We start from the raw sequence: 24,607 nt of genomic DNA on the forward strand, positions 1-24,607 counted from the left end.
ACATGATAGCGGTCTTCCAATGTTTGAAGTGCTGCCACAGAGAGGAAGGGGTCAAGCTATTTTCCAAGGCACCTGAAGGCCAGACAAGGAATAATGGATGGAAACTGAACAAGGAGAGATTTAACCTGGAAACAAGGAGAAACTTTCTGTCAGTGAGAACAATCAACCAATGGAACAGCTTGCCCTGGGAAGTTGTGGGAGAGCCATCAGTTGACACTTTCAAGGAGAGATTGGACTGCCATTTGTCAGAAATGGTGTAGGGTCTCCCGCTTGGGCGGAGGGTTGGACTAGATGACCTGCAAGGTCCCTTCCAACTCTGATTATCTGTTATCTCATTTCCACTTCTTAAGAAGAGCTGTGCTTCTTCAGTGCTGGAAAAGAGCATTGAACCAAACTGACTCTGAACAGAATGGGTTGCATAGGGTTGAGGCTAACTAAGCCTCATGATGAAAATCCAGATGAGAAAGGGAGGGATGGGGAAGGAGGGAGAGAGAGATGAAAGAAAGAGAGAGGGGAGGGGGAGGGAGGGAGAGAGAGAGAAAGAGAGAGAGAGAGAGAAAGGGGGAGGGAGGGAGAGAGATGAAAGAGAGAGGGAGGGGGGAGGGAGGGAGGAGAGAGAGAGAAAGAGAGAGAGAGAAAGGGGAGGGAGGGAGAGAGAGATATATATATAGAAAGAGAAAGAGAGAGGGGAGGGAGGGGAGAGAGAGAGAAAAAGAGGGAGGGGGAGGGAGAGAGAGAAAAAGGGAGAGAGAAAGAGGGGAGGGAGAGGGAGGGAGAGAAAGAGAGAGAGAGGAGGAAGAGAGAGATTTGAATGAATATGTATATACTCGACGGCCTTTTTTCGATTCACTTCACCGGCGGCACGCCCGTTTTGCCAAGGCTGGGCGGCTGCCTTGGATTTTTCCTGGGCTCATCTTCTCAGCGCAGGGAAAGCGAGGGAAAAAAAACCCGAAAATAAATAAACAAAAATATAAAAAAGGCGCGAACAGCTTTTGCCCGCAGCCGCCATCCCGGCCTTTGGCCGCGACTCCCCCGACGAAGCGACCTGTGTTAGTTTGTCACTTTGTGCTCCTCCCCTCCTCGCTCGGCTTCGCCTCGTCGCGGCAGCGGCGACGGCGTCCTCGGGATGCGGCCGCGCGCGGCAGGCTCGTAGCTCCTCGCTGCCGCCGGAGCCTGCTGCTGCTCAGTCTGCCGGTTCCGGGAGGAGGGTGTTGGGCGGAGGGGAAGATTTACCGCCGGGCTGACTTGCCGCCGAGCCACGCTTGAGTAACCGGAGCTGCCGTAACCGCGCGGGAGGGACGTCACTCCCTCTCGCTAGCGGAGCAGCCGGCAGCGCCTCTTGCCTTCCCGCCTCGGCGCCCGGCCATCGCTCGCGCCGGGAGTGGCGGGGGGAGGGGGAGGAACTGGGCGAGGTCTTGCGTTCCGCGGGAGGAGAAGCTGAGGTGCGGCCAGCCGCTCACCTCGGACGGATTCCCTCAGCCAGGTTTTCCTCCCCCCGCCTCCGCCGCCTCGGGCCACCGTTTTTTGTTTCCCCCTCCCTCCCCCCTCTCTCTCTCTCTCTCGGGGGTGGGTGGGAGCGAGGAGAAGGTGAAAGCCAGCGGGTCAGGTTGGCCCCGGTGCAGAACCCGGGCATGGAGCGGGCACCGGGAGGGAAGGAGGCTGCCTGTGCTCGGAGGCGCTGCTACTAGGATCGGAAAGCGAGCCTGCCCGGCGCCCCCACCCCACCCCCAATGAGATGAAATCTCGCAAAGGGTAGCCCGGGAGGGGAGAGCGAGAGCGAGCAAGAGGAGCGAGCCAGAGCCGAAGCCGGCAAAGCCGAGGAGGAGGCATCGCGCCCGCGGAGGTGGGGGAGATCGTGCAACATGCCAGTTCGCAGAGGTCACGTGGCGCCACAAAACACCTTTTTGGGGACCATCATCCGGAAATTCGAAGGGCAAAGTAAGTTCGCGCCCTGGAGATGTTTCGGGGCGGTGAGGGGTGCGTGGGGAGGGAAGGGACCGAAGACAAGTTTAAACTCAAAGCGATCGGGCTTGGCAAAAGCTGTTCCTGGCATCCCTGGGTGGCTGAGCCCTATCCAAGACGGCGATCGGGGTAGCTTTCGGTTCGCCTTGACGCGGGGTTGGCAAATTGTTCTCTTTTCCTTCCTCGGCACAAACGGGCCAAGAAGAAACGCAAATGTCTGTTTATGCATGTTCCCCATCTTTGGTGGGTGGGGGGGAGGGTGTTAAATGGCCTAAAGTCCTGGAAGGGCAGCCAGAAAGTTGTCTGCTGTTTTCTGCCTGGAAGTTGAAACCTTGACCTTTTTGTTGCCTGAAAGATATTTATTTGACGTGACTTTGTGGGGAAAAAAAAAAAGTTTCTTGCAGGCCCTTTCTAAACGGGGCGGCTGACTAGGATGATTTAGGATTTTTCTGGGGGAGCTGTAAGTCTGACAGATCTGATGGTTAAAACTTAAGGCATCAAAAGCCCTGAGGGATTGTAAAGACTCAAAATTTTACTTTAGTAAATAAAACCTTTTGTGAGCTGTCATAATGAAACGTTAAAATTGTTGTAAAACTGCAATAAATGACGAGTCCCTTTGGAAAGTTGTCTAACAATGAGTGTGAAGTATGGTGGCTTGCATGAGCTTTCATTTTAAGCATCTCTCAAAATAGAGTTGCAAGCTGGGTTAAATGCAATGCTGTAAATGTTTCTGTAATCATAAGGATTTTCTTTTAGATAAGTGTGTATAGGATTACAGTTTCAATCTTGCAATTTATGTGGTCACCTAGTCTGTCTCAATTCCCTAAAAACAGGAAAATGGAAAAGTATCTCATTGGAATGCAACGAGATAATAAATTCTACATACATTGAAACTGGCCTAGGAAGAATATAGGTAGATTGCTAACAATTCTATAATGGACGCTATGGATATCAAGGTGACAGATTCCTACCCTGGAAAAGTCAGATAGTGCAACTTTTCTAGATGAAAGGTAGCAACTAAAGTTACTGGACTTAATTATCTCTCCGTAAGGAAGTACATCACGGGGCCATTGAGCGACATACTAAGTTATGGCTGCTGCAAAGAGAACTTGTCAGTAATCAGGTCTTTTCTTTGGAAGAGGACATGCATGAGAAATATTTCACAAAATATGTGAATGAGGTTTGAGAGAAATCAAAACAGATGCGCAGATGCCTTGCAGACTTCTCGCTGTGTCTTCAAGTGTAAATATGTTTTAGCCTTTGGATAGCTCATGTGCACTTCTGCCATGGGATAGCTCTGATGAAGCTTGGAAAAGAAGTGAGGCAAATATCTTGTGCCTTGATCCTTAATGTTGTGACAGATGTGGCTTCAAGGTGGTGCCTGTCATTGAAAACAACAGGCTCAGCAAAAACGAGCAGGCAGTGCAGATTCTGTAGAGAGAATACATGGGTGAGTAAAAAATTCAAGTAAAATGCTCCATTGGAGTACATTAATATATTTAAGCTGTAAATTAATAATTGAGGCTATAAGTTGCTTCCTCCTACTCTCCTAATAATCACCTAAAACCATATGTTTGTGCAATTCTGTTGGATTACCTCTGCATATGAGAATGAAAATCGGCCCAGTCAAAGTATCTTGCTTTATACAAGTCAGGATTAGATGTGTTGTATAATTAAATTCTTTCACTTGGATTTTGTGAAAACAAGAATCCCACAGCCGTGGTTAGAGGATTATCTTACAGGGCGATCAAGAGCGTTAAAATCAACCTGCTCTTGCAAAAGAGTGCTGGAGTGCCTCAGGTAGCCCCCTTCCCCCCAAATTGTTTTCCTTCTCACTGGACAGTGCCCTAGATTAACCTCTGCTCTCAGGTTTCTCTCTGTTTAGCACCTCAGGTAGGGCAAATATAAAAAGGCGTTCCTGTGCCATATTTAAAAAAACCTAGGTTGCCTGCAAAGTTCTCTAGCTATGGCATCTTCTGTTAAAATGACCAAGTAGTAAGTGATAGAAAAGACCTTAGAAAATAGATGGGCTACATATTTAGACAAAGGATTAGAAAAGTGCCAGGAGCTGGATTTCCCAAATTAGGTAGGAGTAAAAAAAGAAAGAAAGAAACAAGGGGGAATCAGAGTATAACACTGCATTTTCATTTCATTTCACCATAGTCTTAATAAAGGCAGCTTGATTTTGCTGTACTATCTCATCCTTCCCCCCTTCTGTTACATTAAGGACTATAATGCTGCAGTGTCCTTTTGGATGGGCTCAAGTCATATGTATGCCCTGGAGAGATTCAGGGCTAGATGCCCAACAGTCCCACAAATATAAGTCATCTTTTAATGAATGGATTCTTGTTTTTGAGAACCTTTTTATAGGCAGGATATGTGTTAGCCCTTTTCATTTGAATAGGGTTCTTCAAATATTTAGCAAAACTAACATCTACCGTGGTGGTGGAAAAGCGAGTTTTATAATCTATTAAATATATTTGCAGAATTGTTTGCAAGCCCAATGATATTATCTTAACTTTTCTCTGTTTTTTTCCCCAGTCCAAAAGCCTGTTACAAAGCTTTCATTAGAGTTCAGGCCCTCAGAAATGAAGCTTCTTTCAATAGCTTGGACAAGCAGTTCTCAGCACAAAGGAAAAAAGCTTTCTTTTCAATAGAACAGTAAGCCAATATTACGCTTTTCACTCAGGCTAAGTTTTGCAAGCAGCTTCCTAGAGTGGATTTCCCTCTCCCACAAAGTCTGTTGATTTTGAGTTTTAATTCGCCTGTATTCCACTGAGTCACTTTTAAAGAGCTTTGGTACACCCGAGTGGTATTAAGGCCTCTACTAAAGCTCAACATATGTAGAAATTCAATGCAGGAACAGCCCTTCTCTAGACAGATACCTGAGGCTTTTGAGGTATCATAAGAGTCTTGAAAAACCCCTTGTTTTATTGCAGATAAAAAATTCATCATTGCTAATGCCAGAGTACAGAATTGCGCGATCATCTACTGCAATGATGGCTTTTGCGAGATGACGGGGTTCTCCCGGCCAGATGTCATGCAAAAACCCTGCACCTGTGACTTCCTTCATGGACCAGAAACCAAAAGGCACCACATTGCCCAAATTGCCCAGGCGTTGCTTGGATCCGAGGAGAGAAAAGTGGACGTTACCTATTATCATAAAGATGGTAAAGTAGTTTCCTTTTTTTTTTTTTTGCATTTCTTTCAAAAGAAGTTTTGGAAAGTTCAGCTTCCCATTATGGTTGAGATGCTCATTGGCTCTTGAACGCCTATCAAACGTGGGGTGCTTTCCACCACCCCCCAGACATCTTGAATGTGTCTTTTATTGATGTATCAAAAGAATGCCAGTCCACCCGTTCTAGGACATTAAGATAGGGGACTGTTATCCTGAGCTACAGATTATGGCAGCATTTCTCAGCCTTCGCAACTTGAAGAGGCAGGCTGGCTGTGGTGTTCCTGGAAGTGAAGACAACGCATCTTCAAGTTGTCAAGGTTGAGAAACACAGCATTAGAGGAACACCTTCCACACCAGCAATCCACTTTCCTTTCATTTAAACACAGCTCTGGATTGGTGTGTGTGCAGGTTTCTGTTTGCATATTGGATAAATTACTGAATTGCTGAAGTGATGTGAATGAGTCTCTTCATGTCCGGGTTTCCAAAGAGATCTTGTTTATGGCTTAAGTTTTCAATTTAGTACACAACAGGAAGGAAGGAGGAAAGGATTCTATTTCTGGGCAAATTGTATGTGTGTGATTGTGATTGTTTTCAAGTTTAAAACTCGAGTAGAGTGCATGCTGAATATGCATATTTTACTATTTCCAGTGAATGATTATTCATATCTCTTCCTTCCTTATATATTTATTACTTTTCACTGGGCTCATTCATGGAAATTGTCAGCATTCTCTCTATTTTCTACATTCTCTATTACAGTTAAGATTGCGAAGGAATTGTCTCAAAGCAGTGTCGAAATACATCATTATATGTATTTCAGAATAATATGGTTTTGGATATATGCATGTGTAATTGTATAAGGTGTAAGGATAGCTTTCCCCACATTTCCTCATTATAAATTCAACAGTGAGTGTTCTTGAAAATTTGGGCGATTTAGTACACTGGATTTTATTCCAACAATGTGCTCTACTACTGTTCCCAGAAACAGAACTTGAGATGGGTGCTATGTTCATGCCCCTGTGTGGCCCAAAGCATCTTTTTGGAATTAAATCCAAAGCATTGCACAGGGCTATTGGAATCTGAGAACAGTGAAGAATGTGTCCAATTGTTGAATTAGATTTTAAATACTGGATTGATATTAAAAATCCAATCACATTATATGCAAAATGTGACTGTCATTCTGCAACTTTTATCCCTTGCATACATATGTAAACAAATGAAGGACTAATAAGTATTTTCCACTGTGGACTGTATTGATCTGTACTAATTGCTGCTTCACATCGTGGAATTAAAAAAAAAGCCTTATGTGGTGATATATTTAAAATAAATTGTGAATTTGATTTGATAGAATAAGATGCTTGCTGCTATACAGTATACTTATGTTTAAATGATAATCTGAATATATTGTTTTGTATACTGAGTAATAACTTGGGGGATTTTTTTTAAAAAAATTACCTGTTTCAAAGAGGTTAAATCAAATATTTTTTAAGGTTTTACTGATTTCAAATTGAAATAACTTTATTGTGGTCATTAACCAGCAGGGTTTAACTGATTTAGATTTGCACAATGAATCATTACTTTCAGTAGGAATAGTATAATATGTATTTGCTTATGAACTTAAGATGTACATTTATTTCTCAAAATGTATCCAAGTAAGGAAGTAACAATACTAATTATTTCTCAGGGCTTCCTTTATTTTAGTTTCTGATTACTCAGTTACAGTAATACATAACCATGTTGTTGTTCTTCTATTGCCGTTTACGCTGTATATCTGCTTGAAGGACAAATGCAAATTTGTAATATATTCAAATCATGAGCTTTAATTAAGCTTCAGAGACCCACCTGTGCGCTGTTTAGATTAATTTGAGAATTGTGACAATGAAAGGGATCATAAAATGACAATTGAACTTTAAAGAAGCTGTGACTCCTGTATCTCTTCAATGGTTGTGGTGACATTGGTGGACAGGCGTTGCTGAAGGATTCCATTCACTGATAAATGTAATTCCTAGAAACAAAACAAGCAAAAATGTTAATTTATTTTGACAAACTTCTGTGGTGCCCTTCTTTTAGGACCCTAGTAGTTATTTTCTCAGTAACTCTCCTGCTGCAGCTTTCACAGATGGGAGAAATCAAAAGGAACTAGACATAATGCACCATAATGCAAGCCCCTCTTTCTTGGTATACAGATCAGTCTCACATGTATTCACAAAAGGGTTGGCCCAGGATCAAGAAGCTGCAACTACCAATCTTGCTGGATTTGATAGAACAAAGATTAAGATTTTGGCCTTGTCTAAGCAGAAGAGAATCACCACAATTTTATGTCTTCCACTGTATTCAGAAATAGGCCATCTGTCCAGAACTTCAGCTTCAGATTAGTATATTATTAGTTGTTTTGGTAACAGACAATGTAGGTCTCTCACAGAGATTCCTAGCACTTCTTCTTCTTCTTTTTCTTCAGCGTTTGTCTCGCGCTCTGGCGAGGTCCGCTAATGTCCTTGAGATTCCTAGCACTGTCACCATATTGCAATTTTCAGGATTTCCTGAAGAAACACTGGCTTTTAAACATACATATCATTATGTGCTTATGGTGAAGAGATGCAGAAAACCATACATTTTGCTGCCTTCTAGCAATTATCTGGCTTTTTGCAGCCTAGTAACTCTGGTAAACTAGATAGATCTGTAGCACAAATACTATTTTTATGATTGGCACAAGATTATTTAGGAAGCTTCGTGATCGAATGGGGGAAGGCACACCAGTGAATTCTTGTTGTGCAACGTGAATTATTTGTCTTTTTAATGCTTCTAAAGAATTCTAGCTTTTCATATAGGGTGTCAGGCCCAAGGAACTGAGGATGACATGAGGGGTTACTTCAGAGTGGTTTATTATTGTTCAGCCATAGACAGAAATCTTGGCAGATGTACCTGCATAATTATTAGACATACACATTGGATTGCTGGGGGGAGATGTCTGCCTTTGTCCTTTTCCTGCACAAGGGATTCCAAGCTATGTCGTCTCTTTACCTTTTGGAAAAGAGCCCCTCCCTCCTGTGACCCTGCATTATGGTCTATCACATCAGGTAGTCCTCAATTTATGATGAAGTTACAACAGAGTTCCCTGTGGCTATTTATGACCTGCATTTAAAGTTTTTTATGCCTCCCCCAGTCACATGATTGTAGCCGTGGTGGCGCACTGGTTAGAATGCAGTATTGCAGGCTAATTCTGCTAACTGCCAGCAGTTTGATCCTAACTGGATCAAGGTTGACTCGCCTTTTATCCTTCTGAGGTGGATAAAATGAGGACCCAGATTGTTGGGAACAATATGACTCTGTAAACCATTTACATAGGGCTGTGAAGCACTATGAAATGGTATATAAGTCTAAGTGGCTATTGGGCTGCAATTAAAGCTGATTGAAGCACTCTGCAGTGATGTCACATGATTTACAATGGGTTGGGGTTTTTTTTTGTCAGAAACCAATGTTTGCTTCTGGTTTCTGGCAAAAAAAAATATTGCAGACAATGGATTCTCTTAATGACTATGGTATGTTTTTTTTTTAACAACCTTGGTGTTGGCTTAATGACCATGGTGATTCATTTCATGACTGCTATGGAAAACGTTGTAAACTTGGATGCAGATATGTGATGACCTGCTTAATGACCATCATGACTTATAACCTTAATTCAAGCTCCGTTATAGTCATAAGTGAAGGACTACCTATCAGTCTTTCTACATCTAAATGGAATACAAAACTTAGATAGCTTCAATCTAAATTAGACTTTTATGGGCCCATGTGTTGTGTGAATCCCAGCCACTAACCATGGAAATGACAAAACTGACAGATTTCCAGTTAATGGGAAGTTTGTAAAAAAAAACGGATGTGGCAAACCTGTTGCATTAGTACTAAATTGAGTGGATATGTTGGATAAGGAAGTTCTAGTCTTCAGATACAAACTGCAGGAGGAATTCAGAGTAACTATGAGCATCTGGAATGGAAGTAGTTAAAAGAAATACTGATGTGGAAATTAAAAAGGAAGGCTTGGACTTTGCAGGCACTGCTCATTGACCTTTAAAATGTATTAGAAGTTGTGTGCAGAACCTTCAAAGGTTGTAATCACACTTTTGTGATTATATATATACCTGCACATACCGTTCCTTGCAGTTGATTATGAATTCATTGGATTAAAGCAAATGCGTTTCAGTTTATTTGTCCCTGAAAATGAGATGTTACTTAATTTCTCTGTTCTTAGGATAGTGATTGAGTCATAACAACAATAAGCATATCTGCTTACATCCAGTGAGAAGAAGTTCCTTTGCACTAAATAGAGGAAGTGTAGCAGAAATAGAGTACCACAATGTCTTCAAGTCCCTTGTAATTGTTAGGTTTTGAGGATTAACCCCTAGAAAAGTATTGCAGCAGTAGTCAAGCCAGGAAGCCAAAGGAGAGCGGAAGGGCCCCAGAGTATACACACACTGAACACAAACACTGTTTGTAGTTTAAATAGTTTTTAATCCAGTTAGAGTTTAAGCATTGTCATTCAGTCCATTAAGTCATTCACATTATTTCCATCCAGTAAGACTCACTAGTATAGTCCAAGTTAAGAGTCCTTGCAATATCTTTATCAGCCGATAAAGATATCTTCTCCTCCTCCGGTTTCACTCTCCAGAGAAACAAACGCTGGATATTCAGTAGAATTACGCAGTAATCAGCAAACAGTAGCAAACAATAACAGTTCAGTCACAGGCACTAACAGTCAGTAATCACAGTTAGTCACAGCAGCACACAGTAACAGTTACAGCCAGTAAGACAGACAGCTTCTAATGCTTCCTTATATTGTAACTTCTAACCACACCCTTAATCGGCTAATTGCCTGCTGCATTGTGCTTAAAGTGATAAGCACTTAAACCATGATATCTAAGTTTTATATATTTATTCACCCAAACCATATTTGGTATCAATGTTATACCTAACATACTCCCCTTTTGGGTGAAATAAATATATAATACCTTACAATCTTATCCCATATTTTTCACAACTCTCCTGGTGCTTACTGGCACCTTGGGCTTTAGTAAAATTATCAGCTAAATTGTCCTCCGACATACAGTACTCTAGCTGAATCATCTTACTTCTTACAGATTGTCTCACGTTAAGGTATCTTAGATCTGTATGCTTGCTCCTTGTTTTTACTCCAATATTTGTGGCCATTTGAATTGCTGCCTGATTATCTTCATGTATAATTATAGGATAATCTACAGTTATACCTATATCAATTAACATTTGTTTATACATTATTAACTCTGTACATAACAATGATAAACAGGAGAATTCTGCCTCCATAGTAGACAAACTTATATGCTGTTGTCTTATTGACTTCCAGCCTATTAATGTATTACCCAGCATTATGGCTGTTCCTGAAGTCGACTTTCTAGTGTCTCTTTCTGATGCAAAGCTAGCATCTGCATAAGCACTCAAAATTAAATCACCCTTTGGTTCTAAATACAATGAATAATTCATTGTCTTTTTAAGATATCTTAATATCCTCTTAGCTGCAATCCAGTGTCTTTCACATGGTGCAGAATTGAATCTAGCCAACTGATTCACGCAGTACGATATATCTGGTCTAGACCAATTACTAATATAACTCAAACTACCAATTAAAGATTGATAAATCACCTTATCAAACTCAGGGCTTTGTTCATCAGTGTTGCTAAACTCCTGACTCATTGGAGTCTTAGCTGGCTTACAAAGCTCCATCTTGTAATCTTTTAGCAATTTGCTTATCTTATCTTCCTGAGATATCTTAAAACCTTTCAGTGTTTTCTTTATATTCAAACCGAGATACTTTTTTATCTCCCTAATTGCTTGATCTTTATTCTCTTTCCTAATGATGTTATTATTTTATTTGCTTCATCATTAGTTTCAGTTATCAATGCAATGTCATCTGTGAATAGTAATAATAATGATACTTTCCCATTTGTCTCCCTCTTAAACAGACATGGATCGGCTAAACCAGCTTTAAATCCTATATTGTCTAGTTCCTTTACAATATACTGGTTCCATTCATAGCCTGATTGTTTAAGACCATAGAGGCTTTTCTTTAACAACCAACAATCATTATTATCCTTATTTTCACTTTTAATACCAACAGGTTTTTTCATATAAATAATATGTTTTAATGGGGCGTGCAAGTAAGCAGTTTCCACATCTAAATGGTTAACTATATAGTTTTTACTAGCTGCCCACACTAAAGCTGCCCTCAAGGTTGCTGCCTTAAGACTAGGTGCAAACACCTCATCATAGTCATTAGCATTCTGCCTAAAACCTTGGGCTACTAACCTTGCCTTATGGATTAAATTACCATCTTTATCTATTTTTACCTTAAATATCCATTTGCAGCCAATGGATTTCTTTCCTACAGGTAATTTGGCATTTTCATACACCTTCATATCACTTAATGAATTCAGTTCCTTATTCATTGCTGCATACCATCTTTCTTTTTCCTTATTAGGATACTTTTAATTTCTTCTACAGAATTAGGAACTTGATTAATCTGGCACACTGTGTTAGCCTGGTACCTATCAGGCGGTCTAGATATACGTGTAGTTCTTCTGGGAATTACAGGGCTTACAGGAGGACTTTGTTGAACTACTACCTGTTCATCTTCCTCATCCTGTTCAGCTATTGAATCTGTTTCTTCCTTTATGGGCACTATTTCATCCTGTATTTGTCTCTTTACTTTATTTTTAAAGTTACAGGGATAACTAATGGGATCTCTATAGGATTCAATAATTACATCTTTATTGGCATCCTGTTCTAATTTCTCCCATCCTTCATGTTCTAGAAATTGGGCACTAGCACTACATAACACTTTAGATGTGCCTTTCTCCCAAAATCTATATGCCCTATGGTTTGCCTGATAACCAACTAAGAAAAATCTTTTAGCTCTATGTTGCCCTTTTTTCTGAGTTGTGCAGGAATATGCACCCATGCTGGTGCACCAAATGTGTGCAGGTAACTTAGATCAGGTTTCCTGCCATGCCACCTGGTAAATGGTATTTCACCTGTTGTTGTATTAACAACGTTGTTCAATATGTTATTAGCACACATTGTAGCCTCCCTCCACAAAGAATCAGGTAACCCAGAATCATTTAACATTGTTCTAACCATTGCCTGTAGTTTTTGGCCTCTTCTTTCAATAAAAGCGTTATGTTCTGGCCTGTATGGAGCAGACTTCTTATGCTCTATTCCAGCTACCTTAAGTCTGTTCTGGAATTTGTTATTAATAAATTCCGTGCCATTATCTGTCACCAGGGTTATCAGTTGTCGCTTAGACTTTCTTTCAGCAAACCTAAGCCAATTGAAAAATGTTGATATGTTTCAGTTTTGCTTTTCATTAAATAGCAAAACCCATATCTAGAATAATGATCCATAATGCTCAGTATATATCTAGCACCCCCATACTGGGTTTCTTTGGACCTATTATGTCTGCAAATACTACTTCTAAAGGTTCTTTTGTTTTGAAACCATTTAGCCTATTTGCAGGCAATACTTTGCTCTTATCTTCACAGCAAACATTACAACGCAAATATTTATCACAAGATTTTAACCTTATTCCTTCAGATAACTCAACTGTACGCTTTAGCATTTTAAAATTTACATGCCCCAAACGCCTATGCAATAAATGGATACATTCTTCATGAGGCTTTATATTATTAAATACAGTTTGAGCCTCCTTTCTTACTATTATCTAAGACATATAATGTTCCATTTAAAGCTGCAGTTACCCTTTTGTTATCTTTTTCAATTATGCAATTATTATCCTTAAAAGTAATTACATAACCTAATTTATCTAATACCCTTACTGAAAGCAAATTAAACTTTAGTTGCGGTACATACAACATTTTTATATCCTGGTTTATGTACGGACAACGCAAAACCTTGACCTTTCGCTTTCAGGTTCCAGCCGTTAGCAAGAGATATATGTTGAGAACTTGTAGACATTTTTATAAATTTTGTCTTATCTCTTGTGATGCAGTGGGATGCGCCACTGTCAACCACCCATAAATTATTCTTCACATCAGAGTTGCTAAACGTGGCTAGTTCAAATTCTTTCTTTGGCTTTTTTACATTCTGGCTTTTTCTCTTTTTGCAGAATCTTGCCAAATGTCTCTGCCTCCACAATTAAAACACTTTTTAATTGTGTATGCTGTTGAAGATAAATTCTCTTCTTCCAGGTGCTGTAATTTGCTTAGCTGGTTTCTTTCAAGCTTTGAAGATAATTTCTCTTCTTTCTTATCTTCTCTCAGCTCGTCACGCTCACGCCTTCTTCTGGCTTCTTCTAGTAGCCTGCCTGTAATGTCGGTTAATGAGAGGCTTTCTTTTGGCAATACCTCTAACGAAGTCACATAGTCATCATAGCTTTGATCTAATGAAGATAATATTATGTAGACTTGTTGCAGTTCATTAAATATAAGCTCTTTTTCTTGCAATTCTTGAAAAATGCTTTTCATACAGTTTAAATGAACTAACATATCTCCATTCCTCTGAAGATGCGTTGAAAAGCTTCCGTGTAAGATTTATATGTGCTCCCACACTGTCCCGAACATAAATCTTCCTGAGGTTCTCCCAGCAGTTTGCAGCATTTTCTTCTCCACGAATATGGACAAGCTGCTGATCACAGAGAGTCAGTCCTATGATGCATAAAGCCTGCTCATTCTTCAGTTTAAAGTCTTGTAACTTTTCGTTATCATCATCATTAGCAGGATCCCAGCTACTCACATCTGGTGGGTTTGCTATTATGTCCCACAAACCTTCTCTCGTAGAAGTAAACTACATTTCAATGACCATGAAACATAGTTTGTTCCGTCCAGCCTGGATATCATGGACAGTTGTGACAAGTTTACTTGTGCCATTGCTCTTCAGATATTTTGACTATTTTAAACTAATTAAAACAGTTTGTTTTTTACAGTAATGTGCAACTCACACCAACTCTCTCTGCTATATCCTGGTTAGTTAGACTATGCTGCTGGGCCCATAACCAATGTTAGGTTTTGAGGATTAACCCTAGAAAAGTATTGCAGCAGTAGTCAAGCCAGGAAGCCAAAGGAGAGCGGAAGGGCCCCAGAGTATACACACACTGAACACAAACACTGTTTGTAGTTTAAATAGTTTTTAATCCAGTTAGAGTTTAAGCATTGTCATTCAGTCCATTAAGTCATTCACATTATTTCCATCCAGTAAGACTCACTAGTATAGTCCAAGTTAAGAGTCCTTGCAATATCTTTATCAGCCGATAAAGATATCTTCTCCTCCTCCGGTTTCACTCTCCAGAGAAACAAACGCTGGATATTCAGTAGAATTACGCAGTAATCAGCAAACAGTAGCAAACAATAACAGTTCAGTCACAGGCACTAACAGTCAGTAATCACAGTTAGTCACAGCAGCACACAGTAACAGTTACAGCCAGTAAGACAGACAGCTTCTAATGCTTCCTTATATTGTAACTTCTAACCACACCCTTAATCGGCTAATTGCCTGCTGCATTGTGCTTAAAGTGATAAGCACTTAAACCATGATATCTAAGTTTTATATATTTATTCACCCAAACCATATTTGGTATCAATGTTATACCTAACAGTAATTGTCCATATTGGTTAGGGAAGTTGAAATCTGGAATTTCACAATATCTGGAGATCCATCTGTAGTTCAATCCTGAGAGATACAATTGCAGGTTAAAATACCATTGTCACAGTAATTAATCTTGGTTTTCTTGGATAGCAATCCTGAAATGTTCCTGGATTCATTACCTTCCTGGAAAGCTAAGCACAGCAACACTTCCATGGTCTTGAAAAATTACTGTATGGAATTATGCATGTAATTGTTATCGCTACTTCCATTATAGCATTGTGCTTAAGCTGCATTCCGTTCCTAGTTCTGTTTATCTAATAGAGTCATTTGGCTACAATTTTGAACCTTATGCCACACAAGCTATTACTTGGTGGCTTATTATAAAATAGTCAGAAAGAAGCAAAAAATTCCTGGAGATACATTGCAATGGGATTACTCTGGCCTAAAAGCAAAGAGTCTACATTCTTTTTAATTCTGAGACTATCCTATTCAACGCACAGGAAAGGTTACAGTGTAGCAACATATGTGAATCTTATGTCCAATTGCATCAAAATAAAATGTTCTCCAAAATTGCTAAGCCAGGAAGTATTTAAATTCTGAATAACAACTAGTACTATTCATGCATTTCCCCCCACATAAGCTTCATAACATCCTTTATGCAAACTTTTATTTTTAAGGACTGATCCGATTAGGTATCAGATGGAGGTAAAATAGTATTTACGTAGCACATCAATATTTTTGTTTTAATAAAGTTATTTGCCATGGAAATATGTGACAGCACTTCCTTTGAGGACTTCATTTTGCCATTGAAATCATTATTGCATAAATCACTCTTGACAGCTGTAAAATATTGCTTGAGGTGATAAAGCTGTAAAGCTTTGACATAAAAGCTATAATTGTAGAAGGATTGAGGATGATATGGCATATTCAATTGAGGGATATTGTGGTCTGTTGATTCTTTTTGTGTAATGGGTATACAACAAGGCTCTCAAACTAGGAAACATCTAAGAACAAGTAGGTTCCATGAAGATGGATTATTGACAGGAGGGTGAACTTGTGTCCTGCTACCATGTTGGTGGAGAAATGTTCAGAGAAGTCCAAAGGCAGGAAGTGGACACCGTTAAAAGGACAACTGGGAATCATGACTCCAAAGAGTTTATTTTGTTACTCCAGAGAGCAATAGCATTACTCCTGACTGATTGATGAATATCAGTGTTGAACTGATGAACTAGTGTTGAACAGATCAATCAATAGATTTCCCAATCCTGGTCTGGAACTTCCGGTTTGAAGGGCTTCGGTGACAGATAGAAATCCGCGATCGTGCGCGGTTTTGGTCTGGGCTCGCCACTGGAGCGTCCCGAGCTGGCTGGTTTCGGGGCTAAGCCACCCCGTAGAGGTGGTGAAGAGGGGGGAGACTGCCAGCAGGGTCGAGGAGAGCCACATCTCTCCTCCTCAGCTGGCCATTACTCCCTTTCCTGAAGGTGGTTGCAGCGGTGGTCAGAAATGGCCACCTCAAAGAAGAACTCGACTGGAAAATGATGTGCAGGAGGAAGATAAGAAGTGAAAGTTTTGGCTGACCGGGTTAAATTGTAAAAGCAACAACTAAGGTACCCTGGAATTTAAATTTTACAAGAAATAACATCGCTCCCAAAGAAGAGTCGGAAGCAGCGAAGGAAAGTGAAAAGGGAAAGGTTTGGCTTTTTTTTTTCTTCTCTCTCCTTCCTTATATTGACAATTAAGAATAAGAAATTAGAAAAATCTACTTTGGCATCAACAGGCAATTAAGCTGAAAATAAAACAAAATGCCAAAGGGATAATAAAGATTTCTGGACATTAAAAATTTTCTTTTTCATAAGCAGGAAGGGAGAGAAAAAGAATAAGGGCAGGATCTGGAAGAGGGAGGAGACTGCCTGGACTTTAAAAGAATCTAAAGTAAAATTTCAATAAGACTTCTAAAAGATACATTTTAACTGAAACTTTGCAACTAAATAGTAACCCCAGGAAGAGAAAGTGAAAAAAAGAGAGCAAAAAAGAAACAGCTTGCGTGTATTTGGATTATTTGGTGACCTTTGGATTCTTGGTTATTATATTTGAATGACTAAAATCAATCGGGTGGTTGTTTAAAAATTTATACAATGGCACCACTTCTGGATGAATTGAAAATGGAACTTAGACTTCCGGTTTGCAAGGGTTCGGCGGCGGCAGGGATTCGCGATACTGCGCGATCCCTGCTGCGCTCACTGCCAAGGTTCCCCCGATCCACTTGGATCTGGGGGATATAGCTGCCCCATAGAGGCAGCTGAAGACAGGGGGGATCCGGATAGGGGTTTGGGGGTGTCGCAGTCCCCCTCCCCAGCTGACAAAACCCCCCTTTCCCAAGGCGGAGGAGCGGCGGTCAGTAATGGCCGCCACGAAGAAACCTGCAGCCGGACAAGATCGTGCAGGAGGAAGAAGGTTGGAAGAGTTGTGAAAATGGTTTTTGACCGGGACAAAGCAAGAGAAAGTACCCTGGAATTTTGAAAGTTGCTAAAAATACATTGTTTCCAGAGAGAGTTACAAGCGGCGAATGGAACTCTAAAAGGGAAAGTTTTTTTCTTTTCTTTTCACTCTCCTTCCTAACGTGACAGCGGATGGAATCATAAGAGAAATCGGAAAACCTGCATTGGAGGTAACTAAATGCTGAAGGGATAAGGATTTCTGAACATTAAAAAAAAAAGAATCTTTTTTGCTGTGAGTGGGAAGGGAGAGGAAAAAAAATTGGAGCAGAACTTGAAAATAAGGAGAAGATTGCCTAGAACTCTAAAGAGTTATTAAACATTAATAAGACTTCTAAAAGATATATTTTAAATGGAACTTTGTGACTAAACTTTAACCTCAGAAAGAGAAAGTGAAGAAGGAGAAAGTATCTAAAAGAAACAGCTTGTTTGGATTGCTTGGTGATTTTGGAACTTCTGAGAATTATCTCTGATTAAAAGCACTTGGGTGGTTGTTTAGAAAAACTTTTTCTCTCTACAATGGCATCACTTGTGGATGGATTGAAACTTGTATACCAAAAATATGAAAAAGAAAAGCAAGAAGGAAAGGATTCTCTTGGCACTCTTTTTCAATTTTTAGAAATGGCGGTTTGTACTTATGTAAAGCTGAATGTGCAACAGGATGACTGGGACAAAGAAGAAGCCATTTTTGATGAACAAGTGACTTTGGTCGGGGAAGGAAAAGAGAAAGAGAAAAAGGAAAAGAAGACTTTAAGACTTGGAAAAATTACCAAAAAAGAGAAGAATAAGGTGAAAAGGGGATACTATGCTAGAAAGCAACAGAAAGGAGGAAAGCAGAATAAAAGGGAGGTGGAGAGACAAGGGGGTAAAGAGGACAAGGAGAAGAATAAGCAAGGGAGAAAGGAAGGGACAAGAAGCCTCAGTGGTGGGGAGCAAGATGCAAAGAAACAAAAGTCTTTTAGAGATAATGGGTAAAATTTATTGAAAAAGGGATTCTGGAAAGGTACACAAGATTGTATTTTTACATTTGTACTTAGAAATAATCATAGAAAATTGGAAACAATATGCAATTTAAAATGTGATAAAATATTTAGTATAATTTAGTGAAATTTTTGTCAAGAAAAGGGGAACACTTTAATGAAACGATTTAAGATATGTGATGTGGGGGGGAATAATTATGGAAAGCATATGTGTTCCCATAAAGGCATGATATTTAACTGAAATGGGTAAAATGTTTAAGATATAAATGATTGTTAATATTAATGATTAGACTATGTTATTTTAGTGAAATTTTTTGTGAAATGAGAGATTTGGAGTAGGAGAAGGGGGAATATTCTAATGAAATAATGTTTTAAAATATGTGATGTGGGGGGGGGGGGGAATAACTATGGAAAATAGGTGCTCCCATAAAAGTATGTGATTTAATTGAAAAGTAATGTGCTAAGTGTTTAAGATATAAATGAATATTAATATTAATGAATAGATTTGTATTGGTATTGATAATATTGTATAATTTTAGAATGTACCAAACAGAATCCCAACGTAAGCTATGTATTCTATATTAAGTATTATAAATGTAGGGGAAAGAGATAAAGGCGTCATACTCCAATTAGTGTACAGGAGAAGTTTTCTTTAAAGAAGAAAGATAAATGGATAGCTGGAAATAGAACAGACAAAGAATAATAAATATTATGATTCGAATTGAGATGAGATAAATAAAATAAAATTAAGAAAATTTAAAAGAGAGGAGAAGCTATATAGAAAATTGAAAATGCTAATAAGATATGGAATGGTATATAAAATGAATATGAATTTGAATTTGTGTCTGTACGAAGAGTTTTAACCCGGGACTAAGCAACTTTCAGAAAAGAGGTTTTTTATGTTACTATGTTTTGTGTTATGTTTTGTATGTCTTTAAAAATTAATAAAATTTGTTCAAAAAAAGAAATGAAAATGGAACTTAAAAAGTACAAAGAAGATGCACAAGAAGGGAAGGATTCCTTTGGCTTCGTTTTTCAATTCTTAGAAATGGAGATTTGGAACCATGAGAAACAACAAGAAACGTCTGCAAAACAAGAAGACTGGGACAAAGAAGAAGCCATCTTTAATGAACAAGCAATTTTATGTGGGGAAGAAAAAGGAAAGGGGGGAAAGAGAATGGAGAATTTAAGATTTAAAAAAACAACCAAAGAAAAGAAAAATAATTTGAAAAATAAGTATAATACTGGAAAGCAACAGAAGAGGGGAATACAGAAGAGAGAAATAAAGGTAGAGAGACAAGGGGGTAAAAGGGGGAGAGAGAAGAAGAGAGGGAAGAAGGAAAGGAAAAGAAGTTACAAAGGACCGGAGCAAGATATAGAGAAACAGGACCTATTTAGAGATAATGGGTGAAAATCTAACTGAAAAAGGGATTCTGTAAAGGTACATAAGATTGTATTGTTATATTAGTAATAGAAATAACTTTAGAAAATTGGAAACAACGTATGATTAAAATGAGGGATAAAATAGTTAGTGTAATTTAGTGAAATGTTTGTGAATAAAATAAGTGAAATAAAATAAATGAGAAAATTGAATTAGGAAGGAATGGGAACATTTTAATTAGTTAATGTTTTATAAAATATAAGTGAAGGGGGGGAATTAACTATGGAAAGCTTATAATTGTTCCCATAGAAGTATGATATGTAATTGAAAAGTAATGTTAAAGATGTTAAGACTTTAATGAATTTTAATATTAATGATAGAATTGAATTGGAATGGAATGTTTTAATTATATACATTTATAATTTTTTCTTTTTTTAAGAATACAGTGTGTATTTTAAGAATGTACCAAGCAGAATCCGAATGGAAGTTATGTATTATATTGAATGTTACAACTTTAGGGAAAAGATATAAAGGCATCATACTCCAATCAGTAACTACAGGAGAAATTTTGTTTAATGAGAAAAGATAATAGATAATTGAAACAGGACAGACAAAAAATATAAATACAATTATTTGAATTGAGATGAGATAATTAAAATAAAATTGAGAAAATTAAAAGAGGGGAGAAGCTATGCAGAAAATGTAAAATAGTAATAAGATATGGAATAGAATATAAAAATGAGCATGAACCTGAATTTGTGTCTGTACAAAGAAATGTAACCCGGGATTACGCTACTTTCAAAAAAGATGTTTTATTTGTATTTTTTTTCTCTTTGTGAAAACTCAAATAAAATTTACAAAAAAAAAAAAAAAAAGATTTCTCAACCCATCATTTTAAAGGTGGATAACTTAATTTATGCACTAGCTAAAAAGGTGTATTGTTGTTGCCATTTTCCATAACCCTCAGTGAAATGTTCATCTGATGCAGCCTTGCTATCACCCAGCGAGGTAAGTCATTAATATGTTTTTGTCAATAGATATTAGACATGACAGTTTAAGACTTTATGATGAAAAGAGTAAATAAAGACTGAAGAAGTTGCTGAATCTTACTGACCCAAAACTTTGGTCCATCTTGCTTGATATTATCTGTTCTGGCTGTAACCATCTTGATATTATCTGTTCTGGCTGAAACCAGGGTTTCACTTGGAAGTTTCTTTCAGCTGTATCTGAAGATTTAAGAAATTGACCCTTGGAAAATAAGTGGCATTGAGCAATGCTAGGCTGGGTGAACAGGCGGTTGGCTATAGGGTATTATTCTGTAATGTCATTTGACTCCATGTGATGAATTTTAGTTGAGGATTGTCCAAGGCATTCTGTTGCCTGAAGCAGAAAAGTATCCTGGAAGTGAAGTGTTTGTAAATCCAGCCAAGTCATGTTGGCATTTGAGGCAGAAAGTCATACTGGTATTTTTCTTTCTACAACAACTTGTTTCTCTATGGCCTTTCAAAATCAGGAAGCAAAATCTGGATGGCCGCTGGATGGCAACAAAACATTTTTACTGCTTTCTAGTGGTCATCTAGATTTTTGCAGTATAGCCTGTTAGCTAGCTTGCTTCTTTCCCTAGATTTGGTATACTGCTAACTACCATAAGGCTCTCAAACAATTTGTAATTTAATAAGTATATTGACAGTTTGCAATAAAAAAGGCCAGTCCTTTCAGGGCACCAGTCCTTTCATCTGGTAGAAGTTGGTTTTTAAGTTATTAAATTATCTGCTGTTATTAAGTTGAAAAAAAAACCTAGTGTTGGATGCCTATCATTACCAATATAGTAGGACACGAGTTTGCATTTTCCATAGAGCATAGCCTGACTGTGTGATTTGAGCATTTCTCATCTAAAATGGAGACTGATAAGTTCATCGATTTTCTGTTGGTTCATGGTCTGAAACCAGTTAGTATTGCTGGCACTGCATACACTTGGATTCCTACAGAGGACATGGACCTGTCCCAAGGACAAATTTGACCTCTCTTTTCTTGCAATAGTCCTGTACAGGTAATCCTCAACTTATGACCACAAAATTTATGTCGCTAACAGCCATTTGTTAAAGTGAGTTTTGCCCCATTGATGACCACTCTTGCCACAGTTGTTAAGTGAATCCCTGCAGTTGTGAAGTTGTAAAGTGAATCTGGCTTCCCCATTGACTTTGCTGGTCAGAAGGTCACAAAAGGTGATCACATGACCTCCACAACTGTCATAAATATAATGAAATTCAGCCAATTCAGATGCCAAGCACCTGAATTTTGATCGCACGATTGTGGGGATGCTGTAATGATTGTAAGTGTGAAACATAGTCATAAGTCACTTTTTTCACTGCTGCTGTAACTGTGTGTGGTCACTAAATGAATGTTTGCAAGCACTACTCCTGGTAGGACTACCCATAGATTTTAGATTCTGCTTTGTTTTTTGCTGGAATGTTGAATCGATTAGCCTATGCTAGTGTAACATGGTCATTGGTGGGAGAAAGCAAAAGCAAAAATGTGTGCCACCGTTTTTATAAAATGGTGACAGAAATGTTCTAAAGCGGATCTTCATGGCCTGCAGAACGTATGTTTTTGGGCTGCATTTGAATCCTGGGTTCCCTTTTGGAAGCTCTTAGGGCTTTCCTGAAAATGGTGGCCTAATATTTTTCCATTTGGGAATGGGAAGCATATGGACATTGTAGGCCTTTCATGATAAAAGAATGTTCCTCAAACACAGCCCTACTACAAAGGCTGTGGGAATCACACACTGCATGGTTTTTAGTCCCCCAAAACAGAATTTGTTACTAAAGGGGTTTTCATCCCAGTCCTAAGGTATTTTAAAATGGAAACCAGAATTCCTCACAAGGCTCTCAAATTGTTGTTAAATGATTATAATTACAAGAATCCCTCTCTCGTGACAGAGCAACTTCAGCCAGCCACAAGTGGAACAGTATTTTCATTTCTGCCTGTCATCTTTACTTTGTTTTTAATAATTGGTGCAAGGTGTATCAGTCAAGCTCTCTACACAAGTTAACAGTCTGTAACAAATCTCATTCTGCAAACCTACTGAAGTATTGAGAAAGTGTGAGTCATCGGACTAAAAGTTACCAAGTGCTATTGTCAGCCATAGTAGCTCATCAAAAATACTGAAATTTTCTCTCCCCCCCCTCCCCGCAAACACACATACAAAGTAGTACATGTAGGTATATTTGTGTTTTTGCTAGTAGTTACTGTACTTCAGGGCTTCAGTATGATGGTCTTTGGAATGTTAACTACTCTGGTTCCTTCAACCAATGAATCTGTTTTCAATTTGAATATAGTCACACTATTCTATATATACATTTGTGTTGTGTGTGTCTATATACACACACACACATTTATATGTATATTACATATATATATGTAAAAATCATATTAACAGTAAATATAAAAGCAGAAACAAACCCTGGGCAAAAAGGGAATACAAATAGCCATCTCAGCTATTTTTCTTACATCTTGTAAGAAACTTGCAATCACAGAATATTTGACAGAATCAGCTCTTTCATTTTCACATGTTGATTTTTAATATCAAGAATAGATCTGATTTCTCTGTCTCCCCTCCCAGCCCCTGTTTATTACTCAGTTCACTGAAAAGCTTTTAAAGGTCAGCAAAGATCCCTTCTGCCCTTGTAAATATCTGCTTTGGTTTTTTTTTTTTTTCAACAATGATTACTAATAGCATCACAAACTACATAGAGAAGGCACCACCAGTTTTCCTACTGAGAATGTGTAAAATGTATGCGTAATATATAAAGAAAGAAATTGTAGATAGACTACGTTGCATCTGTTTCTAATGCTGCCATAAGATTTTGAACTGCAGAATGATTAGAGCTAACGAGATTTCAATTAACTCAATATTCTGTATCATGAGGTCATTGTATTTGCAATGAAGCTGACTTTCTTAGGAGGTTAATTGCCAGTGGAATGATTTTACTTCTAGTATTTTCCTCGGAGGATGGGAGAAGTTACTATAATCTCTTCCTCCCAGCTGAAGGAGATACTTGTTATTAAGATTCCACTTTGGTGATGATCTTATGCCACCTATCAAACACTTTCTCTCTTACCTCTGTAACAAATGCTGAAATTTGACACTGGGGATCCTTACACCTTGTACTTAATATATGAAAGTTTGAAGGCCAGACCTGGTGCTCTGGAGGTGATAAAATTGATTACTGTAGGGCCACCTGCCAAGTCAGATTCTTTTTATTAGTTATACGTGTTCTGCCATTCTTCATCTGAGCAGCTCAGAATAGGTTATATTTAGTTTCCAAACAACTGTCTCATAATACTTGTTCCTTCTTTTCCTTCCCCCCATCTATAGTGCACAAAGGTAATGGTGAAAAAGTCAAACCATAGAACAGCTCTGTGGAAAGCGAAGATAGGTTTTTGTACTATAGGCAGCACCACCATGGGCAATCTATTTGTCCATGATACGTATGAATAAAGACCAGACACTGAAAATGCCACAGCAATTCAATGAACACATTCCCAGGACTTCCAGGATGCTCAGTTTGAAGGAGAGAACCAATCCCAAATTGATGGTTTATTGCTTGGGGAACAAAAGAGATCCCAGCCCAATTTTCTACCCGCCATTGATATATTCTGTTTGGTCTCTATTTTACTGTATACATAGCTGTCTTTTAACCTCATGAGCTCAAGAGGGATGGCTTAGTGGCCCAGATTGCTTTCTGGATGCCTTTGTGTGAACCCAAATGAAGTGGTATCTGAGATCTGTTGATGCCATCAGTTGCTCCTTTTTAAAAATGTTTTAGCAGCAAGCCAGCTGGTGCATTCCCCCCCCCCCAAATACACTGTTCTGTTTATAAATGTAGTGCTCAAACCTCAGGGCATCACTTGGGAGTTATCAGATACATTCATAAAGAAGCTGAATGTCAGCGCTGTTCCTATTCTGCAATTTCATCCTCCAAGATTC

At 38.8% G+C, this 24,607-nt stretch overlaps 1 protein-coding gene across 12 annotated transcripts in view; it reads left to right on the forward strand.

Annotated features, from left to right (window-relative positions):
- Positions 1 to 1,169: 1,169 nt before the first annotated feature.
- Positions 1,170 to 24,607, forward strand: part of KCNH7 (potassium voltage-gated channel subfamily H member 7) — a 348,077-nt gene continuing 324,639 nt past the window's right edge. For 7 of the 12 annotated variants that reach the window (XM_087949836.1, XM_087949838.1, XM_087949835.1 and 4 more), the window contains exons 1-2: positions 1,170 to 1,938; positions 4,902 to 5,132. In XM_087949836.1, the coding sequence (XP_087805962.1) occupies positions 1,863 to 1,938; positions 4,902 to 5,132 (307 nt within the window). In that variant the 5' untranslated portion in view covers positions 1,170 to 1,862. Of the gene's footprint in view, positions 1,939 to 3,324; positions 3,413 to 4,901; positions 5,133 to 24,607 lie in introns of those variants that run through there. The other 5 variants (XM_087949839.1, XM_087949841.1, XM_087949840.1 and 2 more) reach the window with 2 other exon arrangements.

Source organism: Notechis scutatus, chromosome 1, assembly GCF_049901735.1.
Source record: "Notechis scutatus isolate UNSWTSFEM ecotype Mainland chromosome 1, rNotScu1.2, whole genome shotgun sequence".
NCBI lineage: Eukaryota > Metazoa > Chordata > Lepidosauria > Squamata > Elapidae > Notechis > Notechis scutatus.